Source organism: Petromyzon marinus, chromosome 34, assembly GCF_048934315.1.
Source record: "Petromyzon marinus isolate PM22_M1 ecotype Great Lakes invasive population chromosome 34, UKy_Petmar_22M1.pri1.0, whole genome shotgun sequence".
NCBI lineage: Eukaryota > Metazoa > Chordata > Hyperoartia > Petromyzontiformes > Petromyzontidae > Petromyzon > Petromyzon marinus.
The window spans coordinates 13,052,654-13,076,224 of NC_133700.1; the positions used below are offsets into that span (position 1 = coordinate 13,052,654).

A 23,571-nucleotide genomic window follows, 5' to 3' on the forward strand; every position below is an offset into this window, starting at 1 on the left:
CTAAATTGTGTAATTGATGCCAGTCCAGCGTGTGAATCTACACGCACCCTTTTAACATACATACATATAAATAAAATTAATTATTTTAGTTTAAGTAAACGTGTATTTTTGGAAGACTTAACACATTCGTTAATACAGAGTAAGAGAAACCTTGCCAAAGTAGTTTTCTGTGTGCGCTCGGGTCTCTGTGAAGTGTTGACGTTGACGTCTGGAAACGTCCTCACGGGGGGGGGGGGGGGGGTGCGGCTTAAACAAACAGCCGGCGATGTTGATCACATGGAGGGCGCGACAGCTGCTAATAGGTGCGGCGCTCACAGCCAGCGAGCTGGATCCAAATGAATGAATGGGTCTCCTTTGACTTGGCGGCTCGTTCGTTAACAAGCGGGCCCATTGCTCAAGGTGGCCGGCGAGATCGGCATATTCCAACGGGCTCCTCTCGCGGGCGAAGATTGATTGGGGCCGCGCACTTAGCGCGAGGATTTTTTTCATCTCCAGCTGGCAGGGAGGGCACGTCCAAGGGGTTCATTTAGACGGTGGTGGGGGAGCGTGTGGGGCAGCAGCTGTTACTCGAGTTCATCCGCACTCAGCCGGCACAAGGTCAAGTATCGACGCCTTCCATCACGGCTCGCTTTGAGGTCTCTCCTAAAACGCACCTGCATTGTCAGATCGTGGTGGTCCTTAAGTCACTTCAATTGGCCCATCCAGTCCACTTTGCCAGTAGCTCCTCGAGGCTTTGGTTGTTTTGATTCAATGGAATCAGACGGAGGTGTGGAATAGATACTTTTATCTCAGCATTATAAAATGCCAGCATCTGCTTCTAGGAAGTACCCTGGATCTGCGTGGAATCTGGCACGGAGAAGACCCGCGTTGTGCCTCCATTGCCGTGCGTTCAGGTCGGGGCAGGTCACCTGACGATAGCCAAGCGACCTCTGCCAACGATCACACTCAAGGGTCTAATTACACACAGCATTGGCGCTGTTTCCTAGTTGTTTGGCGAGGTCGCTTAGCAATCCCGAGTGCCATCGCCGCGGGCCGTGCGGTGGGAACGCGTTCGCAAGCTCGTGCCGGTAGCCGGGCGGAAGCGTCCGGTAACCGGTTCGATTTGCGCCACGTGGGCCACCTTGCGGGCCCCAATCCCTTCCTGCGCAAAGTAACAGCCGCGCCGGGGCGGGTCCGAGAGAACGAACGGAGGGAGCCAATTAAGCCGAGGAGGACGCCGCGGTGCGCACTACCACCACCGCCGCTGCTGCTGACTGACGTGGGAAACGAGGCAACTGCTCTGGGTAATACAAACACAAAAACACGGTCTCTGTTTTGTGTAGTGGTGGGATCGGCCCTTCCCCGGTGCTCGCTGCCCCGTGTCCTGAACAAAGTTATGCAGCGAGACCGGGAGCCGACCGCCCAAACCTGCGACTTCAACTCTGACACCTTAATGCTAACCTGCTGAGCGCCGGCTGGACCAGAGCTCCTTCACCCTACGGCCATAAAGTGACTACTTTAGGTCGCGGGAAAGCCAACATTGCAGGACGCGTTATTCTCGAGCCGGCGAATATTGCCTCGCGATAAATTACACGTCTCACAGATTGGCCATTCAGAGTAGCAATAGGTACTCGGTGTAGAAGACTCAAAGAGCGAGGCATAGTGAGCACGGGTTACATATGTGCACACATACACGCATTGCGTGTGTTAGAAAAGCAAATTCATGTTTTTGTTTTAAATTGTAAGAATGTAGGTCTTGACCTCCACCCTGCTTTGAAAGTCATAATATGAGTGGGTGAGCCATCTGCGCTGCTCGTGTCTCACAGGGAGTGCACGGAGGATATTACTGGCTCGGGCTCAAGGCCACGACATGAGGCTCTGAGCGGGGAGGCCACCTCCTCCTCCCGTGTGAAGGAGAAGCCGCAGGGAGGGACCCACACGCGGAATCCAGGCCGGTGCGTGTGGCCTCGACTTATTGCCGTGACTTTCATTTTGTTGTTTTCGTTTTGTCAGCTTTAAAATATAAGCTGAAAAGTGCACAAAGATGCATGGAGAGATGCAAGTTGGAAATTACACTGAAAGACAGAAAGAGAAATGCATTGCTCGGTGGAAAAATTGCAAATTAGAGATATCGTAAAGAGAAAGCAGTGGGATTGAGCACGACTCGTCGTGGCTGGAAGGGATGATGGCCAACGCACGAGACTGGTGATGAAATGGCGGCCAATCGAGAGTGCGCACGTGATAGGATGACCACTCCAGATATGGAGTTCATGTGCAAGGGTAAGATGGATTTGGCATTGCAGGCCCGTGAATAATAGAGATGACATGGGGATGAGGCCTTCATCCAATCGCAGATAGACAGTGGCTGATTATCATGATGCCGATACCATCATGTTTGTTATTATAATTAAAATTCGCGTTATACAATGTATCAGTGGTTGTGTGCACCCATCCAGGAGCTGCCCAGAGCACTCAATCTGCAGCGCCTGCCCTTTGCCCCTTTGGCTCCCTCAGCTCTAGCAGGGGGTGTCCGCAGAAAGCCCCACGAGTGAAAACACTCCTCGCTCCGCAACTCCACTATCCTGGTGTGCACTTCAAACCCCACCACACCCCCACATCTCTCGCTCCTCATACTCACTCCCCAACTCCCCTTAAGGAAAAAAACCTGGCTATCACAGCTGGGCTCCCGGCGTTTTAATATCACACGTGGTCGACAGCAACCACGGAGATGTAACTTAAGAGGAGTCTCCTTTAAGTAAGTTATTATTCTCTGCTAACGCAGAGCGTAATGATTGTGAATGCTGATGGGCGCCACGGCTGCGAGAAGTTAACTACCTCGCCTCGTATACATGAGGTCGCGGGTTCGATCCCGACCCTGACGCCTATATACTTGGAGTTTGCGTGTCTCTTCCCCCGTGATCGGGTGGATTTTTATCCGGGTCTTCCGATGTTTCCCCCCATATTTGAAATCAACGTGCGTCTACAGTAATTGGCTGCTATACATTTCCACACGATACGCCACTTTGTTGAGCTATCATTTGTGGCCAGGTCACTTCTGAAAAATAGCGACGCCAGTAGGTGCATGGACTGGATCAACGCGTATGGTGCACGACTGCAAAAATTCTGACCAAGACTCTGGATACCATCGTGAAACTCGGTTAAATTTAGTGGAGACATTGACGACATCCAGCTAGCTTTCCCCCATGCTGTGCTTTGACTGTCAGACTTCGAAAAGGACTTGTGAGTTGCTATGGAAAAGCCATACGCAATAAGTAGAGGCCTTCAGTCTGACGAGGATTTGTCCAAGGATACTAAAACACGGGGGGTGCTGTCACGGTGTTACGGTTAGCACACGGGACTTTCAATCCAGTTCGATTCTATCTCCCGGCGCAGCAGTTGAAATAATGGTGCAAGTTTCTCCAATACTCTCGCCTCTCTCCACCCAGCAGTAGAAATAGGTACAACACAGTTAGTCGTCAGGTTTATGTTCAGTGGGGTAAAGTGTGGGTACTCCCACCTCTTCCATGCCGTCTTGCCAGTGTGGAAGAGTAGGCCAAATACCTTTTAAAGGGGGTTCACGAGAGCTCCCCCTGGTGGAAGTTACTCTACCAGCAGTGGTGTGAGCAGGAAATTGCAGAACCTTACCTCCACCTTTACTAAAACGCCACAGGGCCTGGGGATCGAGGTAAATTTCCATCAGGATGGGCATTCCTGGCGGTGGTGGAACTGACTCCACGGTGTCGCTTTGTGCCTCGGCAGCCGCTGCGGCAGCACTCCTCCCCATTCCGCGTGGCCTCTTCACGATTTATGACAACGAATGGAAAATGATCTGAAGCGGCGATACTTTGCGTGGATAATGCCGATCATCTGCCGGAAGAATGCCGGCCAGATGCCTCCGCCTGCCCGGCAGCATGATCGTTTCATTGTGTCCGTGGCCCGGAGCCTCCTGCCTTTTCATCTTCCGCTCTCTTGGTCACGACCGTGGCCTCCCCTCAGGCCAGCGGAGCTACACAGGTCTCACTGCCACTCGCTGACGGGGATGATGGCGCGGATGACAGCCTCTCCCATGTCATCGTGTCAAACTACACGCAGCGCAGCCGGAAAACACACATTCGAGAGCCATACAGCAAAACTGCAAAAACCTACGTAGTCGAAACATATCAGCCTGCTTCTCCGCTCTGTATCCCGGATAGACTTCAGATGAATGAATGGATGGATGACTCGTTTGCTATGTGCCAGAATAGGATACTGCTGCGGTAATGGTTAGCACACTGGACTTGCAATCCATAGGTCGCCAGTTTGATTTGATCGTCTGAAGTAGCAGTTAAATCAATGGTGCACGTTTCTTCAATTCCGCTGCCTCTGCCTGTGCACCCAGCAGTACAAATTGGTACGGCGCAGTTCGTTGATTAGCAGGCCATGTTGCCGCGGGATAAAATGTCGGTACCTTCTTCCAAGACACTTGGCCAGCATAGAAGAGTCAGTCAAACATACTCTGTAGAGGGTTCTCTTGAGTTTATTTCAGTGATGGCCCTTCCTCCGGCAGTGGTAAGAGCACGCAATTGCATGGCTGCACCCTTACCTTTTACCTCCTCTACGTATACGAGGATATTTGCGCATTTATTGACCTGGCCTTCACATGCAGTTATCATGACGATACTCTTTAAAGTGCGAGGATTTGTCCCATGAGCACATATAATTAATTCAATTCCAATACAATGCTGAATTATGAAGCATCTGAACGCAGCTGCGTAGAGAGCCACGGGGCTCAATAAAGGGGATTTATTCTCGCTCTTAAATCCCTAACACCTTCATAAACACTCACCAAAGGGATTCTATCTGATAACCGTCAAGCTATCGTTTGGACTTTACAGGGGCACCAGTGGTAATCCCTCATTTATGAGAACGCTCGTAAAAGCCCTCGGACTTGGGGTCCTGTCTTTTTCTGTTGTGTGATTGAGTTTCACAGCTTCGGAGTAGACGCATGGCTGCTGTGCCTTCATCACAGGCGTGTTTATCAGCGCCTTGTCCGCTGGGGGTGACAGCCACCTCCATGGGGAGCCACCCCGCAGACGGACGGAGTGTCGCGGAGCTCTGAATAGCAGCACGTGGCTCAGAGAACAGCACGCCAACTGCTCTTCTTCAATTTGTGTTCATTGGCATGATAAACTAAAAACTAAACTAAAATGATTACTTTACCAAGTAAGGCCCATTGATATATATAGCTCTTTGTCGGAAGCGACCTGACCACAAATAATATTCCAATGCAATGGCTTATCATGTGGAAATCTATAGCAGCCAAATGCTCTAAACGCGATGTTTCTTAATGTGGAGGGAAAACTCGAAAGACCCGGAGAAAAATCCACGCGACCACGGGGAGAACGTGCAAACTCTAAACATACAGGAGTCAGGGTCGGGATCAAACCCACGACCTGTATACCTTGTGAGGTAGTTTACATCTCGTCACCGCCGCGCCTGATGTCCGACGTTTCTCTCCCCATGCTGGGAGTATTTTATCAGGAACACTGTGCCCAACAGCAGGCAGTGTAATCCGAAAAACACATCGGAGAGCGACATAGCACAACCGCTAAAACCTGCGCAGAAGAAGCACGCCCATCCTCGACTAATACACATTCCCCGATATTTTACGCTGCACGGCCAGAACACGTGTAATGAACTTTGTGAAACTGCGACCAGTGTGGTTGTGTCTCTGGAGTTAGGAAATGTATTACGTATAAAAAAACTCGTACATATAAACTTCCTGAAGTAGCTCCCAGAACATATAACAAAACATCGGACATCTTGCCGCACAATACGCGGTGCAACCCACAAACAACTCGGACAGCAATTTATGTCCACCTTGACAATACTATTATTTGAGATCGTTCTTTGACATTATCTACCCTCGTATCGCACACGACAGCCTCCCTCTCGCGAGCGGCATCACCGCGGGGATCTTCAACTCAGCACTGCCTCGAGGGCGGCGCCGGCACGGCGAGAACCCAGCGCCCACGCCACCCCCTGGCCTCGCGAGGTCGAAGAAAGGAAGGCACGCGAGGCTCCCTCGCCACGGTGGATTTAGCGGCGGGACGCTCGCTCACACACGCTCGGGGATTGTCTTCAGAGCGCCTCTTCCATTGTCCGCGTTATTGCTCGATCCCAGCAGGTGCTGTTGATTTGTCGCAAACTATCTTGGAATTGCGCGTCGTGTGAATGAAGTCGGCGTCTCTGTGGCGAGACGAGCAGTGGGGGGGGGGGCTCCCTTCTCCCTTGTTGGCTGCCCCCGAGACCGTCGGTGGATACTCCACGGTAATCGACGCAAATCAAATTCGGTTTCTATAGCGTCCACGTCTATATTGCAGCCGCACCACCGGACGTTTAACACCAAAACATTTTAATTGAGAAAAGTATATAGCGTATAAAATATATACAATAAACAGTATTTTAATTATTTATGTATCAGCTTTATAGAACAAACAAGTCTTCATTTATTAACCCAACATTCATATGGCCAGGGACCGGTCCCTTCAACAGAATAACCAAAGTGAATTATACTTTACATACGGGACCTACCTCTAAACTCATGACACTTGCTCCGATTAGCAAGGTTGGCTACGTACGGTGCAAACGATGAGTAACCATCAGAGAGAAAGGCGACTGTCCCAGAGTGGTCCACATTTATCTGCTAGGCAGAAAGGCGAGCAACAATAAGCAATGATGGCTATACTTTACTGATGATTCCTAATAAGGATGAAGCCAGCATACAAGTGTCTCATTGCCTTGTTGCTGTCTAGAAATCCCCTTTTACGTGTATTATTATTAGCACTCTCAGGAAAAAATGTTTCCCTGAAGGGGAAATAATTTGATGTCACCCGTCGGATTTACATTGCTTCCTATTTGAATCTGCTGGCTAGGCAGGATGGGTGTCCATGGCTAACGGTGACCCTCGGAGTCACGCGATGACAATACTTCATGCTCCATTACCATTGATGAGGGGTAAAGAGGGCCCATCCCTTTACCCAGCACACACACCGGGATTGCCAATGAGAAGCAACGAATGCGATGCAACTATTTGGGGCAGCAGGGTAGCTCAGTGGCTACACTTGGCGCCCTACAACAATAAGGCCCTCGGTTCGATTACCGACTCGAGTGCCTTTATGTGCAGCATTTAAAGTTCTACCCTTGTTCTGCATCGATTTACTCAGGGTTCTCCCATTTCCTCCTTTAGCTAAGGAAACATATAATGTAACTGGCATTGTCCATACATGACCATGTTGAAAATTTACCCTCAAATGACCAATATGGGATGAGACTATGTACTGCTAAAACTGGGCAGGAACTTCCTGAAAAGGAGCTTTGAGACTCAGTGAGGAGTTCCTCGGTAAACAAGCATAGCAATAAAAAATGTGGTGCATGCATATGGACTGTGTATACATGCAATGGGTATGCTCTGTTTGTGTACAAATATTCAGGCGTTGCGGATAAGAACCTGGTATTCAACGTTCTCTCTTCTGCAGCGGTTTAATGAAAGAAATGCAGGGCATCGTTATGAATGACCCCATTAGCAAACTCGGGGCACGTTTCCCTTGAAAGCCAGACCCTCGCTGTGTTTGTACAAAGTGTCAACGCGTTGTCAAAACACATTTAAAATCAAGGCAGCGATCGCATAAAGCGTGCACTTTCAAGGGCAGAAATTAAAACGATACGTTCTGTTTTTTGAGTGAAGGCGTTTTTAGGTAAATTGGCTTAAGTATCAACAATAAAAAACGGACAATTTTGTAGTTTAATAACCAGGGATGTCCCAGGGCACACATAGCCTATCGCCCCAGTTTGACTTGGCACGATAGAGGGAAGAGTGGTTAAGCTTGGAAGGATGAGGCCAAGTTTAGAGTTGTGGAATGTATTTGTGCACATCTGGGCGTAGAGGATATACAACGGGAAACAGTAAGGCAGAGCTGACTGCTATAGAAAGAAACGCATCTATAAATAGATGTGCATACTTCAAGTGACGCATTCAATAATTTAAATCTCAAGTGACTGGAATATGTGATGCAAAAAAAAGCCTCAGCAGGATGTTTCACAATTTGTGAAATTGTAAATGCGAGGGCCAAAAAAAATGAGGCACAGGGCGAAAACAAACACGAACCCTGCATGTTGCACGCACGCATCCTCCCCATGTGCACACAATTTTTATTAATTACCCGGCTCTCTCCACATTCCTCGCAGGGGGCCTGGGCAGTCCTGGGGTGGCGGCTGCGTGGGCGAGACCCAGGAGGCAGCAAGGCCGAGCCAGCAGCCCTCGTCTACAGTCCTCGTCCTCGTGTGTGTTTAGGCCACTTTTGTGGGCATTCCACTCTTGTTAAAGCGGGCACATTTTAAATAAATAAAAATGTATAATCATAATCTACCGCCTGTCATGAAGCCACTGCCCTTTGTCAATGTACTTTGGTCGTGGGGGTTGATTTGACCATACTTCACCACAACTGGTCAGTGTGGATTTGTTGGAAAAAGGGCTTTGGCTCGCTTCAGATTTTATTCACAACTGACGTAAGCCGTGGCCAGGAATCAATCTCAGTTGGTTGTCGTCATAGCACAATGCGCAAATCATTGCACCACTCCTCCACCTTAGTCGTAAGAAAGTCAAAGTGATGTCTTGCTCAAAAGATCATGAAGGTGGTGCTCATCTCCTTTTTACACATTCCTATGGCGGGGGCAAGTCTATCCATAGGACAACCAATTATTGACTTCCGCACAAAGCGGTAGGTATTTTATCGACCCTGGAGACATAATTGGCTGAGTCAACCCCCAATCAGGATTAGAACTCGCAAAATTCCAATTGCGAGGCACACTCTACAGCGGAGCCACCCAGCCGATTTCCTCAATACATATTACATGAACTAAGTTGAAATCGTCTCCATCTCCTCTTTGGGTTTCAGAATATCCGATTGGTTGGTTTGAATTGAGTGACAAAAAGCCATCAGGATTCAGCTGACCCAGCATAGGCACAGCACCACCCCTCCACTCTATTGGCTCTCATCACTGATTGACCGATGATTGAGAGGCCAGCAAATGGAGTAATAAAATCTGCAGGAGTTCTCATCTCTGTGAGAGCTGCTTTGCTTTATCCGATAAAGAAGCACCCTTTCTCTGCACTGTTCAGGAATTATCTGAGAAAACAAACGTTGGTTCAACTAAAGGGCAACACGGGGCCCTTGGTGGTACCACGGCTCTTGGTCGCTGGGAGTGATCAAAGCTAGTTTATTATGCTACGACCAATCACGGTCCATAACATTTCACTTCAAACATGAATTGTATTTGCTTCTCATTACAGGCGTTAACATCATATAACAAATATTGGACTTGTAAACTAATACGACTGCGTAAGTTTTGGCAGTCGTGCTGTACAGCTCTCTGGAATGTTCTTGTGCACAGCGCATGTTCTTCGGAATTATGTTCGACGTTTTACTCCACTTGATAAGCAGCCCGAACAAACTCCCAGCACACGGAAGCGAAAGCTAACCGACGAGCTTGTAAACCTAAAGCGTCTTAATAAGGCGAGCTTGGAACTGTGATTGCATGCAGGCCTGGCCATTACAAGTAGTACCAAAGCACAGGCCACTGAGGCCGCTCTGTTGCCTGACTGGGGGTAATTTGTCAACGCCTTGAGACAGGGTAAAAATTGCCTCCCGTGTAGGAGGCACTGGGAGTTGTCCTGCTCGGCGTCCGTTTCCCCGTTTCCGTGTTATTCATTTAATTTCTGCAGCTGCTCCACCCAACGGGATAGAGGCAGTCAGCTCGGGAAATACTCGCCCTGACAGCAGCATGGAGAGATGGCGGTGAGTGCTCGCTCACCGCACAGCAGAAATAAACCTCACTGGGGATAGCTTCCAAAAACGACTCTTGTGGTAGTGGATCAATCTGCGATTTCTGCAGCACAACACGAGGTGGCCGGGGGCTCAGAGGTCAAAGTGCTGAGCTGGCACTGCTGAGACCCTGGGTTCGAAGCCAGGTTTCAACTGCCTCCTGTTGCTAAACAGGCTTCTCAAGTGTGGTGACTTTGTGGACTCAACCGATTCACCAATGACTGCAAAAAGAAAACAATGAATCTGATTTTGCACTTATTTCCAGTTGTGAAAATAAAAATGTGTTTCTTTGTCATGTGATGAACATTACTCTTGGTGACAGGGCAGATGGAAAAGTTATGCCCCCCAATGTGTGAATTAGAGGTCACTTGTAGGGATCTCAGAGGTAGCTCTGTGATATCCGCTTCCATGGGCTGTTCTTTAACATTACCAGTTGCGCCGCTCTGCAAGAGATCCGAATGGATTCTTCATCTTATGACGCGACGCTGAAAGCCCAATCGGGATAAGAAAGACATAGAAAAACATCTCGTGCAACACTGCTGGCTTGCATCGATCGTCCAGCCACCATATGCTATTCGCGCTAGCATAACTGTGTGCTCAGAAACCCACACGCCAGCTGTACCAAGCTGCAGGTGTGCCGGCCTCCAGGTGCACCAACTACTAGGTAGCCATTACCGCCGCTGCGGTGTTTTGAGTCCACGGAGAAAGCGAAAAGTGTACGATGCACGCGTCTCCCATCAGGATGGCTGCTCGCTGGCAGGAATGGCACGATCTTTAGGTTCAAGGGGGGACATAATTGTACAGCTTCCCTAAGGTACGGCAACAAACCATTTCTGTCAGTCAAAAAACTTCACAACGAAAAAGTTATTTTGGTTGAACTTTTTGTACAACAATAAGTCGACAGGCCTTTGCTACACTATGGTCATGGAGGCTGCTAAATCATACTTGACCATATTGGTCAATGCGGGTCGGTGAGAGGGATGTTGTCCACTCTCCACTGATGTTAGTTGTGGCCGTAAAGTGATTTCAGATCGCGGGGTTCAGATTAGTGTGCTAACCATTGCACTACTGCTCCACCTCAATATACTCACACTATACAGGGTGGTCCCAAAGTCATGACAAATATGGTTAGTTCATATATTTTAACACTGTCATTAAAACCATGTCATTATTTATTCTGAAAGTGAATATTTTATCCTTTATCATTATTAATATCTACTTTTTTCTTTCTGTGTGTTCACTTCAAACACATTGTTTACCAAACTCGACCAAGAACCCTGGATGAATTGAGACAAAACATAATTAATGAAAGTTCAAAGATCACACCGGTAATCTTTATTTAATGAAAACCAAATTCAAGCGTGCATTCATGTTAATGGTAGACAGTTTGAACATTTGTTAAAATAAATGAAATAACCCAGTGTGTCCTGACTTTTAGGCCACCCTGTATGTAGGTTTCAATGGCCTGTGTGCATTGTTTGGGTTTTAAGAAATCACCATCACCACGCACAGACAGGTGCCACGGTGCTTGGAGGGCTATGAGGTGGACCGTAGAGAGCAGTGCAGCAAAATCCATTGATTTACTTATTGTACTTCTATGCTTCCATGCCTACACTCCGCACATTCACCAACCCCCACTGACCAGCGGGGTGAAGTATGGTAATATATCCGTCATGGCCACAAGGCGTTCGGAGGCCCTAATCCTTCAGTGGATTGACAAAACCGGGCTGTAAATGTATCCCTTTATAAATGCACTCCCCTTGTTTCTGCTTTTATTTCAACAGTTGGTGTGAACGGATTTAGCATTACCTACTTTTTAAAGAATAACACAGCTGAAATAAACTAAGAACTCCGTATTATATTCATTATTATGTTTTATTTTTATTATTTTATTTCCATTCTACGTGACTTTACCGAAAGAACCAAGAAGATGAATGCCTGCAGTCACGAAAGCTTTAAATCGAAACACCAAAGAGTTGAGTTCCATCGTTTGTTCACTGTCTGCAATTACAGGAGAGTAATAATTAATCTTGACGACATAAGAGATTGGTGCCAGAAAGATGTGCACTACTTGAGCATATTGGCACAAGATGGAAACGAATGACGAAATGTGCAGTGGACACCTACGGGCTATCTGCCCATGGATCGTGATGATGATGAGATGACGAATTTTGTGAAGAAGAAAATCTTCCTGTGTGGTGCAATTAAACCATACTTCTTTCCGACTTGGACTCGGGACATATTTTCTATGGACGGATACATCGTCGCGTTGGAAAAATGTCGACGTTTCACAGACATGCTGCGCGCAGTGGAAATTGTGTTTTGTCCCAAAGCACGTTGTTATGCGACATATCCAATAAATTACAAAAATTACACCGCGCACAAAGGACCGTGCGTCCTCATACAGAATGTGCAAACTGCGACAAGGCTCAGCAAAGCCCATATCAGCAAGAAAAAACACAAACTGTAAATTCCTTAAATAAACTTCATATCCCTGACGCTGCCTAATTTGTGCAGTGTTGCCACCCGGGATTCAACGGTTATCGCCACTCTGGACTTGCAACCCGGAGCTCGCCGACTCGATCTCCTGGCACGGCAGTTCAAACAATGGGCGCAAGCTGCACACAGCGTTGGTGCACGGTGCTTTTTTCAGGAATATTTTGCCGTTTTTTCATGGATTTTCTGTTTGCACAGTCACATAGTCACTTTAAGATGTTTTTCTTGTTCGTGTTTTTGTTTTTTTTTGTTTGTTGTGGTTGCACCCGATTCAAGAGCCGAATGGCTCATAGGGCTATACCAAAATAAATAAACTGAAACTGAAAAAAACTGCTTAAACCCCCCACCGCCCACGTCCACTCAACAGTGTGATTGGGCAAACATTTTACAGTTCGGTGAACGGCAGGACGTGTGTGGTTGGGTAAAGTGTGGGTAGTCTTCCATCTATTCCACGAGCCGTGGCCAGCGTGGAAGGCTGGGCCAGTGACACTCTAGAGGGGTTCTTTGGCCCCTTCCACCCACAGTGGCACAAGCCATGAATTGCAGGGCTACACCTTTAACTTTCACCTATTTTTTTGTGAAGGCGATTCTGACTCTCTGGGGTGCCACTCTAAAACAGAGGACTCTCGTGCGGGGACATTTTCCCTTGGCTGGGAGGCTGGGTGGCTACCCCTGCCTCTGAGTACATTTTAGGACATAGCTCATGCCGCCGGAACTAGCTTGGGCCAGCTGGAATTAGCGGCAGGGCATGTTGACGTGTAAACAAATATGGGCCTGTTTTACTACGCCTGGAAGACTCAACAACACACTTTACTTAGTAAGTTCTGAAATAATTGTAAGATAAAATCGGTGTAGTTTATCAAGGAAAGCAATTCGTTTTTTTTTTTATTGGATCCTGCATTGGGATGTTGGGCCAGTGAACTGGAACATTCCCGGCTGCGTCAGAGCTCAGAAGCTGAGCAGGATTGAGCCTGGATAGTGCTCGGATGAGCGACCGCTACGCACAAACAGGTCGTTATAGGCTGCATACTTTGTGATGGCAGAATAAGTCAGTGCAGCAACAATCGTTGTTGAGCCGTACTTCTACGCTTCCGCGTATGTGCTCCCCGCCTTCGCCGTACTGACAAGCATGGTGAAGTGCAGTCAAATAATAACCTCAAACTCGCACGGTGTGGGAAGGCCCTTATCTAGAAAGGAATTGACAAGGAGCTGTACATGTCCAGTAGTAAATCAGGATTATTTTATTAACCAGAAGTGGGGCTGAGTGATGTCTTCGAGAAAATAAGGGAAAATCCAGTCACGTGGAAAGAGTAACGTTTTTTTTTTCTATCTACGTGGCTTTATCGAAAGACCCAAAGAATATTAATTCCTGCAGTCACGACAGCTTTAAGTCAAGGTTGAGTAACGCTCCAGTTCACCGCGCCGACCGCTGTGGGTGGCAGCCAGTACGCCGCAGTTCAAACCATTTGCTCCAAGATTAATTCCTGGTGGCAAATAACTGTAATGGAATAAATGCATTGACCTCATTAACAAAATATCCAAGAGCAGAACCTGTAGGAATCGTTACAGGAAAGGAAGCAATTAATGAAAGAAATGGGCATCCCTTTGACCGGCTGAAACAAAGAAAACGTAATCCTGTGCAGAACTGAGCTGTCAATATAATGTCATCGTGAGCCCTCGTTAACGTCAGCCAGCAGATGGGGAAATCAGTTCTGGCTATCTTCAGTCACGCAGTTCGCGAGAGGGGACCACACAAACGCATTGAGCACAAACATAGTTCACGATGAAGGGGATGATGCGTCGCTGTTTTGTGGGGTTTAATTCTGTTCAGGTTATAAAGCATCATGAAGTTACTTCCCTTAAATGTGGTATACAAGTCATCCATGGGATAGGTCGTAGGTGCCCACTGGATCGTAATGTCCACTATACACGTATGATTGTGTTGTTATTAATATTGTTGTATTACGATTTAATGACGATTTTGCCTTGGGGTAAAGGCCAACGCATTGGGACGAGAGGTCTCCGGTTCGATGTGATCTCTTGTGCGTGGAAGTTGGAGCTATGGTGCAAGTTTATTAAATCCCCACCGCTTCTGGCTAACCGGCAGAATAAATGGGTACGTCACAGATAGTCGCTTGGCAGGTCGTGTGTGGTGGGTCAAGAGTCGGCACTCCCAAAACGTCTGGGCAGTGTGGAAAAGGAGGCCAAATTCTTCTACAGGGTCTTTCTAGAGCTCCCTCTAGTGTATGACCTTCTGCCGGCAGTGGCGTGAGCAAGCAATTGCAGGGCTGCGCCTTTAAAATATTATGATGCGCAGATAGGTGGCGATCGCGTAGGGAACGTTTCATCCAGCAGAAGGATTAACCATGGATGATGATGATGATGCCGACTGTAACCACGTCTTAACTTCCAGGCTGGAAGCAACAATGTCTACCGCTGCTAGACAACAAACAACGCATTACGTCAGCGGTTGGCAGTGATGAAGCTCGCCAAACCATCAAGGGAAATGATGGGAGGGAGTGAATTGGAACAGTGTGGTCTCATCGGCAACCTCAGCGTGGCCGGCAAGTCACGGGAGAACTCATGATTGTACCCATGATCTGCGTGCACGCATGCACAGGCGTCGTATTGTTTTCACGCATCGTCTGGGTGGAAAATAGGAGGCTATCTGGGGAAGTGCTGCAGTGAAGATTAATGTATACGGGTTTTTTTTACATTTCTACATTTATCTCTCGAATAGTTCCATTGTGTACAGAAGCGGCGTTTACTTTGTTGATTCGATGGCCAGTAAAATACTTATCTATTATATTCGTGCATATCATCAGGAAATATGGGATTGATTTCCATTGTTATGCTGATGATACTCAACTTTACATTTCTGTATTGCCTAATGATATAAGCCCCATTCAGAACTTGACGAAGTGCATTGAGGATATTAAAATGTGGATGTCACAGAATTTTCTGGTACTTCAAAATAAAAACAGAGGTGCTGGTCATTGGAGCAAAAGCCTAACAAGATAAAATCATTACAAATTTGGGCTCACTGACAGAAAACGTCAAACTACAGGTTAACAATGTACGTGTTTTGATCCGGATTTGAACTTTGAAGCCCACATTAGATATGTCACCAAAACGGTATTTTATCATTTTAGAAACATAGCAAAGGTACAGCCTTTTCTCTCTCGGTCTACCACTGGGAGCCTGATGCATGCTTTTATCACCAGCAGACTCGACTACTGTAATGCTCTTCTTTATGGTCTTCCGAAGGAATTAATAAATAAACTGCAACTAATTCAGAATGCAGTGGCACGTGTTCTGACGAAAACCAGAAAGGGCACTTACATAACACCCATTTTACGATCCTTGCACTGGCTGCCAGTAAGCCAAATAATTATTATATTTGTTTTCAAGTCGTTGAATGGTCTGGCACCTGCATACATATCTTGCATGCTTTCAAGATATCAAAACAACAAGATCCCTCAGATTCTCTGGTACTGATCTTTTAGCCGTCCCAAAGGCCAAGAAGCGGCGCTGAGTTTTTACAGTCCTCGTCTGTGGAATAGCCTGCTAGGGGATCTGAGGGCTTCAGAATCATTAAGCACTTTTAAAATACATCTAAACTGGCTTTTAATTAGGATTTTCTTAATGCGTTATTTTATGATGTCTTTGCTAGACATTTGTTACAACGTGATTGTATTTTGCGTACAATTTAACTTTTATTGTTCATGCCTGTAAAGCACTATGTATTGCAGTTTTTTTGCACGAATAGTGCTTTGATAATGGCGATATATTAAGAAGATGAATGCCAATATCGAGGTCTGCTCACCACGGCGAGAGGGCTTCAGGAGAGAGAGAAAGTGTAGCTTTGCTGTTCCTCCTCCCTCCTCCGTTGAAGGAGCGCAGGCCACAGTGGTTTACTTGGTGGCCCATGGGGTTGGAGACTCTAGCTGCTACGTGTCTTCACATCACCTCAATACACAACGCATACCATCCTCTGGGTGAAATGGACGTCGTTAATTCGAATCCAGGTATGATGAGTAAAGTGAATGACCGACGTAAATACTTGTTACAGGGTTATCCAGGTATAGATGCTCCATTACCATATTGGGGACACATTATAGTATGGAGAAGAGAGCACTTTATTTGAAAGTATCTGCACGTCTCCCAGTTTTTAACTGTTGTAAAACGCCACTTCGTAAGATATCGGATATTCGCTTTCACAATAATCAATAATCTTTTGAAAAGAAAGGAGGGAGATCATTAGAAATGAGTGGAGTATCTATAAATGGATCACCCTGTGTTTTGGGAGCGTTAATAAAGGGAATTGCCAGGTTGTTCCCATGTGGCTGTGGTGTCCCAGAGGAGATAATGACACTGCACACATAAACGATGAGCCTGACATTACAGCAGTAATTTTTTTTTTAGCAAGCGTGGAGTAAAGATTTTTTTTTAAATTCCTGAATATATTAATAAGCATCGGGGAAGGACAGGGCAGGCCCAATTAACTCCACTTTACACTGCAGCACACGCCACTCAAAGCGGCTGTTGTTTCGTTAAAAAATCCCAACCAACCCTGCTCACTCGTCCCGCGGTTTTAGAGGGCCAGCTCCTCAAGAGGAATGCACACAGCACTGGCTGAGCTAGGGACAGTTGCCGAGTTACATTTGAGACGAAAAAACTATTTTTTATCTGGTGCTGACCTTGACGAAAAGCCATCAAAAGAGCACTGGCAGGGTTTATTTTCTCAGATTATTTTCGAGGCAGACACGAGTGGGCAAGGCACGCGACTAGTAGCCATAGCCAGAGCGAGCGGAATACTTGATGTGGCGTGCTGGGTGTGAACATATGACTTGTGTCGCTGACCCAAACAGGCTTGGCTGATGGCAAGCCATGCGGAAAGGGCATGCTGACCTCACACGATTCGGATTCTAAAACAGTGCAATGTAATTACGGCGATAAAGAGCAATCGTTATGAGCAGTAATTGCATCACATTCATTGCTCGCGACTCATTGTATGTGGCACATTCATTAATGTGTTTTCCTTTATGAGTAATAGGTATGCTGGCGTTAGCACGCACGTCTCAATGGCCTCCCAGGGGTAGGGCATTCTGTTTGTAAGCCATTCACATCACGTCCGCCCAAAATCTCGCTCGCTTCCTGTTGATACCGGTTTCTTCCTGACTGAGTATTTCCGTCCAGCGATACGCGACCCCGTACTGTAGCGATATTACAAAATCACAGCACGTAAGGCAGGCGAAGCCACCGATGCAGTTACCGGGTGTGCAGGCGGTGAAACTGCACCGAGACACCCAAGGGCTGGAGGGCCTCAGGGCACCGGGATACATCCAATTAGTACGGTTGGCTACGCACGGTGCGAAAGAAGTTCAATAACATACATACGAAGAAAGGGGGGGGGCATATGTAATGTCTTGCAGCAGTGTCCATGCCAACCACGCTAAACAACTGCCAAAGATCAGAGAGCGCCCTGCGACGTCACAGTGCACACAGCGTGCTGCGAAGTCGACGCAAGCAGCGTGCCCTGTGATGTCACGAGCGCACTGTGATGTCAAGAGCGCACTGTGATGTCACGAGCGCACTGTTGATGTCACGAGCGCACTGTGATGTCACGAGCGCACTGTGATGTCAAGAGCGCACTGTGATATCACAGCGTGTGCCGACGACGAGAAGAGCCGCTCGAGCCCTGCCGAGGCTGCTTTTGTTGCTCGCGGTGGCAGGTCGGGGGGTCAACTTGGCCTGGGCACCCCTGCACGCGACTATCCAGGTGATGCAGTCCCCAAGTGGACGGATAGCACCCTGGGCAACTCCGTCAAGACACTGAACCCTGCCGGCCTGGACTTGCTGAGCCTGGTGCCGCTGTCTCTCCGCCCCTGCTCTCTCCCTGTCTGACCGCGCCGATGACGCAGACAGACAGACACCGTCAGAGAGACACAGAGACAAAGACACGGTCAGAGAGACATGGCCAGAGAGATGAGACAAAGACACAGCCAGCATCGTCATTAGCATGGGTGGGTGGGTGAGTGAGTAGGTGGGTGGGTGGGTGAGTAGGTGGGTGAGTAGGTCGATGAGTAAGTGGGTGAGTGAGTGGCTGGGTGAGTGAGTGACTGAGTGAGTGGGTGAGTGAGTAGGTGGGTGAGTAGGTCGATGAGTGGCTGAGTGAGTGAGTGGCTGAGTGAGTGAGTGGCTGAGTGAGTGGGTGAGTGAGTAGGTGGGTGATTAGGTCGATGAGTGGCTGAGTGAGTGAGTGGTTGAGTGAGTGAGTGGCTGAGTGAGTGGGTGAGTGAGTGGGTGAGTGGCTGAATGAGTGGCTGGGTGAGTGAGTGACTGAGTGAGTGGGTGAGTGAGTAAGTGGCTGAGTGAGTGGGTCAGTGAGTAGGTGGGTGGTCGGTGAGTGAGTAGCTGAGTGGGTGAGTGAGTTGCTGTGTGAGTAGGTGAGTGAGTGGCTGAATGAGTGGGTGGCTGAGTAGGTGAGTGAGTGGCTGAGTGAGTAAGTGAGTAGATGAGTGAGTGGGAGGGTTAGTGGGAGAGTGAGTGGGAGAGTGGGAGAGTGCCTGGGATAGTGAGTGGGAGACTGAGTGGGAGAGTGAGTGGGTGGCTGAGTAGGTGAGTGAGTGGCCGAGTGAGTAAGTGAATAGGTGAGTGAGTGGGAGAGTGAGTGGGAGAGTGAGTGGGAGAGTGAGTGGGAGAGTGAATGAGTGGCTGAGTAGGTGAGTGAGTGGTTGAGTGAGTAAGTCAGTAGGTGAGTGAGTGCGAGAGTGAGTAGGTGAGTGAGTGGCTGAGTGAGTGAGTAGGTGAGTGAGTGGGAGAGTGAGTGGGAGACTGAGTGGGAGAGTGAGTGGGAGAGTGAGTAAGTGAGTAGGTGAGTGAGTGGGAGAGTGAGTGGGAGAGTGAGTGGGTGGCTGAGTAGGTGAGTGGGTGACTGAGCGATTGGGTGAGCGAGTGAGCGAGTGGGTGAGCGAGGGAGCGGTTGAGCGAGCGAGTGGGTGAGTGAGCGAGTGGGTGAGTGAGTAGGTGAGTGAATGGCTGAGTGAGTGGCTGAGTGAGCGATTGGGTGAGCGAGTGGGTGAAAGAGTAGGTGAGTGAATGAGTGGCTGAGTCTGTAAATGAGTAGGTGAGTGGGTGGGTGAGTGGATGAGTATATGGGTTAGTTGGTGAGTGAGCAGGTGGGTGGTCGGTGAGTGAGTAGGTGGCTGAGTAGGTGAGTGAGTAGGTGGGTGGTCGGTGAGTGAGTAGGTGGCTGAGTAGGTGGGTGATTAGGTGACTAGGTGGGTGAGTTGGTGACTAGGTGGGTGAGTAGGTGAGTTGGTGAGTGAGTAGGTGGGTTGGTGAGTGAGTATGTGAGTTGGTGAGTGAGTAGGTGAGTTGGATGTGTCAGTAGGTGAGCGTCTCGCTCACCCGATGGTGATGACGGCCTCGCTGCTGTCAGCGTTTGGAGGTCCACAGGGCGATGCGGTCTCCCTTGCGTCTCACGCTCACCACGGCACCACACACCTGCTCACCGTACGGGGTGAGCACCTCACCAACCAGCATCAGCAGCTGTGATGGGTGAGTGAGTGAGTGGTGAGTGAGTGGATGGGTGAGTGGGTGGGTGAGTGGGTGAGTGAGTGGGCGAGTGAGTGGGCGAGTGAGTGGGTGAGTGGATGGGTGAGTGGGTGAGTGGGCAAGTGGCTGAGTGGCTAAGTGAGCGGGTGGCTGAGTGAGCGAATGGCTGAGTGAGCGAGTGGCTGATTGAGCGAGTGGAAGAGTGGGTAAGCGAATGGCTGAGTGGGCGAGTGACCGGCTTAGTGAGCGAATGGCTAAGAGTGGGTGGCTGAAAGTAGGTGAGTGGTCGAGTGGCTAAGTTGCCGGCTGAGTGAGCGAGTGGCTTGGTGAGTGGCTTGGTGAGTGGCTGAGTGGGTGAGTGGCTGGGTGAGAGGGTGAGTGAGCGAGTGGCCGGGTGAGCGAACGGCTGAGTGTCCGGCTGGGTGAGCGGGTGGCTGAGTGGCTGAGTGAGCGAATGGCTGAGTGGGTGAGTGTGTTTGTGGGTGAGTGGCTGAGTGGGTGAGTGAGTGCGTGAGTGTATTTGTGGGTGAGTGGCTGAGTGGGTGAGTGAGTGGGTGGCTGAGTGAGTGGGTGGCTGAGTGGATGAGTGAGTGCGTGAGTGGGTGGGCGAGTGGCTGAATGAGTGGATGACTGAGTGGGTGAGTGAGTGGCTGATTGGCTGAGTGAGTGAGTGGCTGAGTGAGTGGCCGGGTGAGTGTCTGCTCACCACCACCACTACTCCTCACCGTCTCCAGCCACAGGGCATCCAGGTCCAGGTAGCGCTGCTGCTGTGTGAGTGAGATCAACCATCGTCCACCTGCAAGGTTTGCAGGGTCTTCCCACATCGGAGTCACCCCCTCCTAGACGACACAGCGGGTGAGTGGGTGGGTGAGTGGGTGAGTGAGTGGGTGGGTGGACGAGTGGGTGGGTGAGTAGGTGAGTGAGTGGGTGGGTGAATGAGTGAGTAGGTTAGTGAGTTAGTGGGTGGGTGAGTGGGTGGTTGAGTAGGTGAGTGGGTGGGTGAGTGGGTGATTGAGTGAGTGGTTTATTGAGTTGGTGAATGAATGGGTGAGTGAGTGGGTGGGTGAGTGAGTGGGTGAGTAGGTTAGTGAGTTAGTGGGTGGGTGAGTGGGTGGGTGGGTGAGTGAGTGAGTGGGTGGGTGAGCGAGCGGTTGGGTGGGTGAGTGAGTGGGTGGGTGAGTGAGTGGGTGAGTGGGTTAGTGAGTTAGTGGGTGGGTGAGTGGGTGGGTGAGTGAGTGGGTGGGTGGGCGAGCGGTTGGGTGGGTGAGTGAGTGGGTGGGTGAGTGAGTGGTTGGGTGAGTGGTTGATTTGAGTGGGTGAGTGAGTCAGTGGGAAAGGGACTGGGTAGGTGAGTGAGTGAGTAGATAGGTTGGTGGGTGGATGAGTGAGTGGGTGAGTGAGTGGGTGAGTGAGTGGGTGATTGAGTCGGGCGGTGACTGAATGAGTGATTGACTGAGTCACCTTGAACACTGCGTAGTCACAGTCGGCTACGAGATGGCTGGCTGGCTGGATGTGGTTGTAGAGACTACGGGGGGAGAGAGAGACTCACTCACCCAGCCACTCAATCACTCACCCACTCACTCAGCCATCCACTCACTCAGCCACCCAGCCACTCAATCACTCACCCACTCACTCACTCAGCCACCCGACCACTCAATCACTCACCCACTCACTCAGCCAGCCACTCAACTCACTCAGCCACCCAGCCACTCGCCCACTCACTCACACAGCCACTCACCCACTCACTCATTCACTCACCCAGCCACTCACTCACTCACCCAATCACTCACTCACCCAGCTGCTCACTCACCCAGCCGCTCACTCACCCAGCCACTCACTCACTCTGCCACTTACCTCACCCACTCACCTCACCCACCCAGCCACTCACTCACCCAACCAGACACTCACTCAATCCCCCCATCACCACCCCCACCACCACCATCACCTCTATCACCACCACCATCACCACCCCCATCACCTCCAGAACATCTCCACGGAGTTGAAGCTGATGGCGGGTCTCAGGTTGCGGTGCCATGGGCGAGACTTCCCATTCTTCCTGAACCACAAAGTCCATCTTAGTGGTGGTGAGGGTGGTGAGGGAGAGAGAGACCTGGTGAGGGTGGTGAGGGAGAGACGTGGTGAGGTGGTGAGGGAGAGAGAGACGTGGTGAGGTGGTGAGGGAGAGAGAGAGACGTGGTGAGGTGGTAAGGGAGAGAGAGAGAGACGTGGTGAGGGAGAGGGAGATACGTGGTGAGGTGGTGAGGGAGAGAGAGACGTGATGAGGGTGGTGAGGGAGAGAGAGACGTGGTGAGGGTGGTGAGGGAGAGAGAGACGTGGTGAGGGTGGTGAGGGAGAGCGAGACGTGGTGACGTGGTGAGGGAGAGACGTGGTGAGGTGGTGAGGGAGAGAGAGAGACGTGGTGAGGTGGTGAGAGAGAGAGAGAGACCGTCACCTCCACCATCATCAACGACATCATCATCGCCATCATCAACATCGCCACCATCACCGCCACCATCATCACCGACATCATCATGGCCATCATCAACATCGCCACCATCATCGCCATCATAAACATCGCCATCACCACCCACCCACCATCAACATCACCATCACCACCCTCCCACCATCAACATCACCATCACCACTTACCCGCCATCAACATCACCACTCACCCACCATCAACATCACCATCACCACCCACCATCAACATCACCATCACCACCCTCCCACCATCAACATCATCATCACCACCCACCATCAACATCACCATCACCACCCTCCCACCATCAACATCACCATCACCACCCACCATCAACATCACCATCACCACCCACCCACCATCAACATCACCATCACCACTCACCCACCATCAACATCACCATCACCACTCACCCACCATCAACATCACCACCCATCCACCATCAACATCACCATCACCACCCACCCACCATCAACATCACCATCACCACTCACCCACCATCAACATCACCATCACCACCCACCATCAACATCACCATCACCACTCACCCACCATCAACATCACCATCACCACTTACCCGCCATCAATATCACCATCACCACTCACCCACCATCAACATCACCATCACCATCCACCATCGTCATCACCATCACCACCCACCCACCATCAACATCACCATCACCACCCACCCACCATCAACATCACCATCACCACCCACCCATCATCAACATCACCATCAGCACCCACCCACCATCAACATCACCATCACCACCCACCCACCATCACCATCACCACCCACCCACCATCAACATCACCATCACCACCCACCATCGTCATCACCATCACCACCCACCCACCATCAACATCACCATCACCACCCACCCACCATCAACGTCACCATCACCACCCACCCACCATCAACATCACCATCACCACCCACCCACCATTATCATCACCATCACCACCCACCCACCATCAACATCACCATCACCACCCACCATCACCATCACCTTCCACCATCAACATCACCATAACCACCCACCCACCATCAACATCACCACCCACCATCGACATCACCACTCACCCAACATCAACATCACCATCACCACTCAACCAACATCACCATCCACCATCGTCATCACCATCACCACCCACCCACCATCAACATCACCATCACCACCCACCATCAACATC

At 49.6% G+C, this 23,571-nt stretch overlaps 1 protein-coding gene across 1 annotated transcript; it reads right to left on the bottom strand.

Annotated features, from left to right (window-relative positions):
- Positions 1-10,820: 10,820 nt before the first annotated feature.
- LOC116948748 (eukaryotic translation initiation factor 4E-1A-like) lies at positions 10,821-21,979 on the bottom strand. Its single transcript, XM_076071734.1, has 5 exons — positions 21,877-21,979; positions 21,360-21,423; positions 20,624-20,737; positions 19,752-19,892; positions 10,821-18,241 (listed from the first exon to the last, which is right to left on the bottom strand). Exons 1-4 carry the CDS (start codon positions 21,885-21,887, stop codon positions 19,779-19,781), a joined length of 303 nt encoding a protein of 100 aa, XP_075927849.1. The 5' UTR covers positions 21,888-21,979; the 3' UTR covers positions 10,821-18,241; positions 19,752-19,778.
- Positions 21,980-23,571: the final 1,592 nt, after the last annotated feature.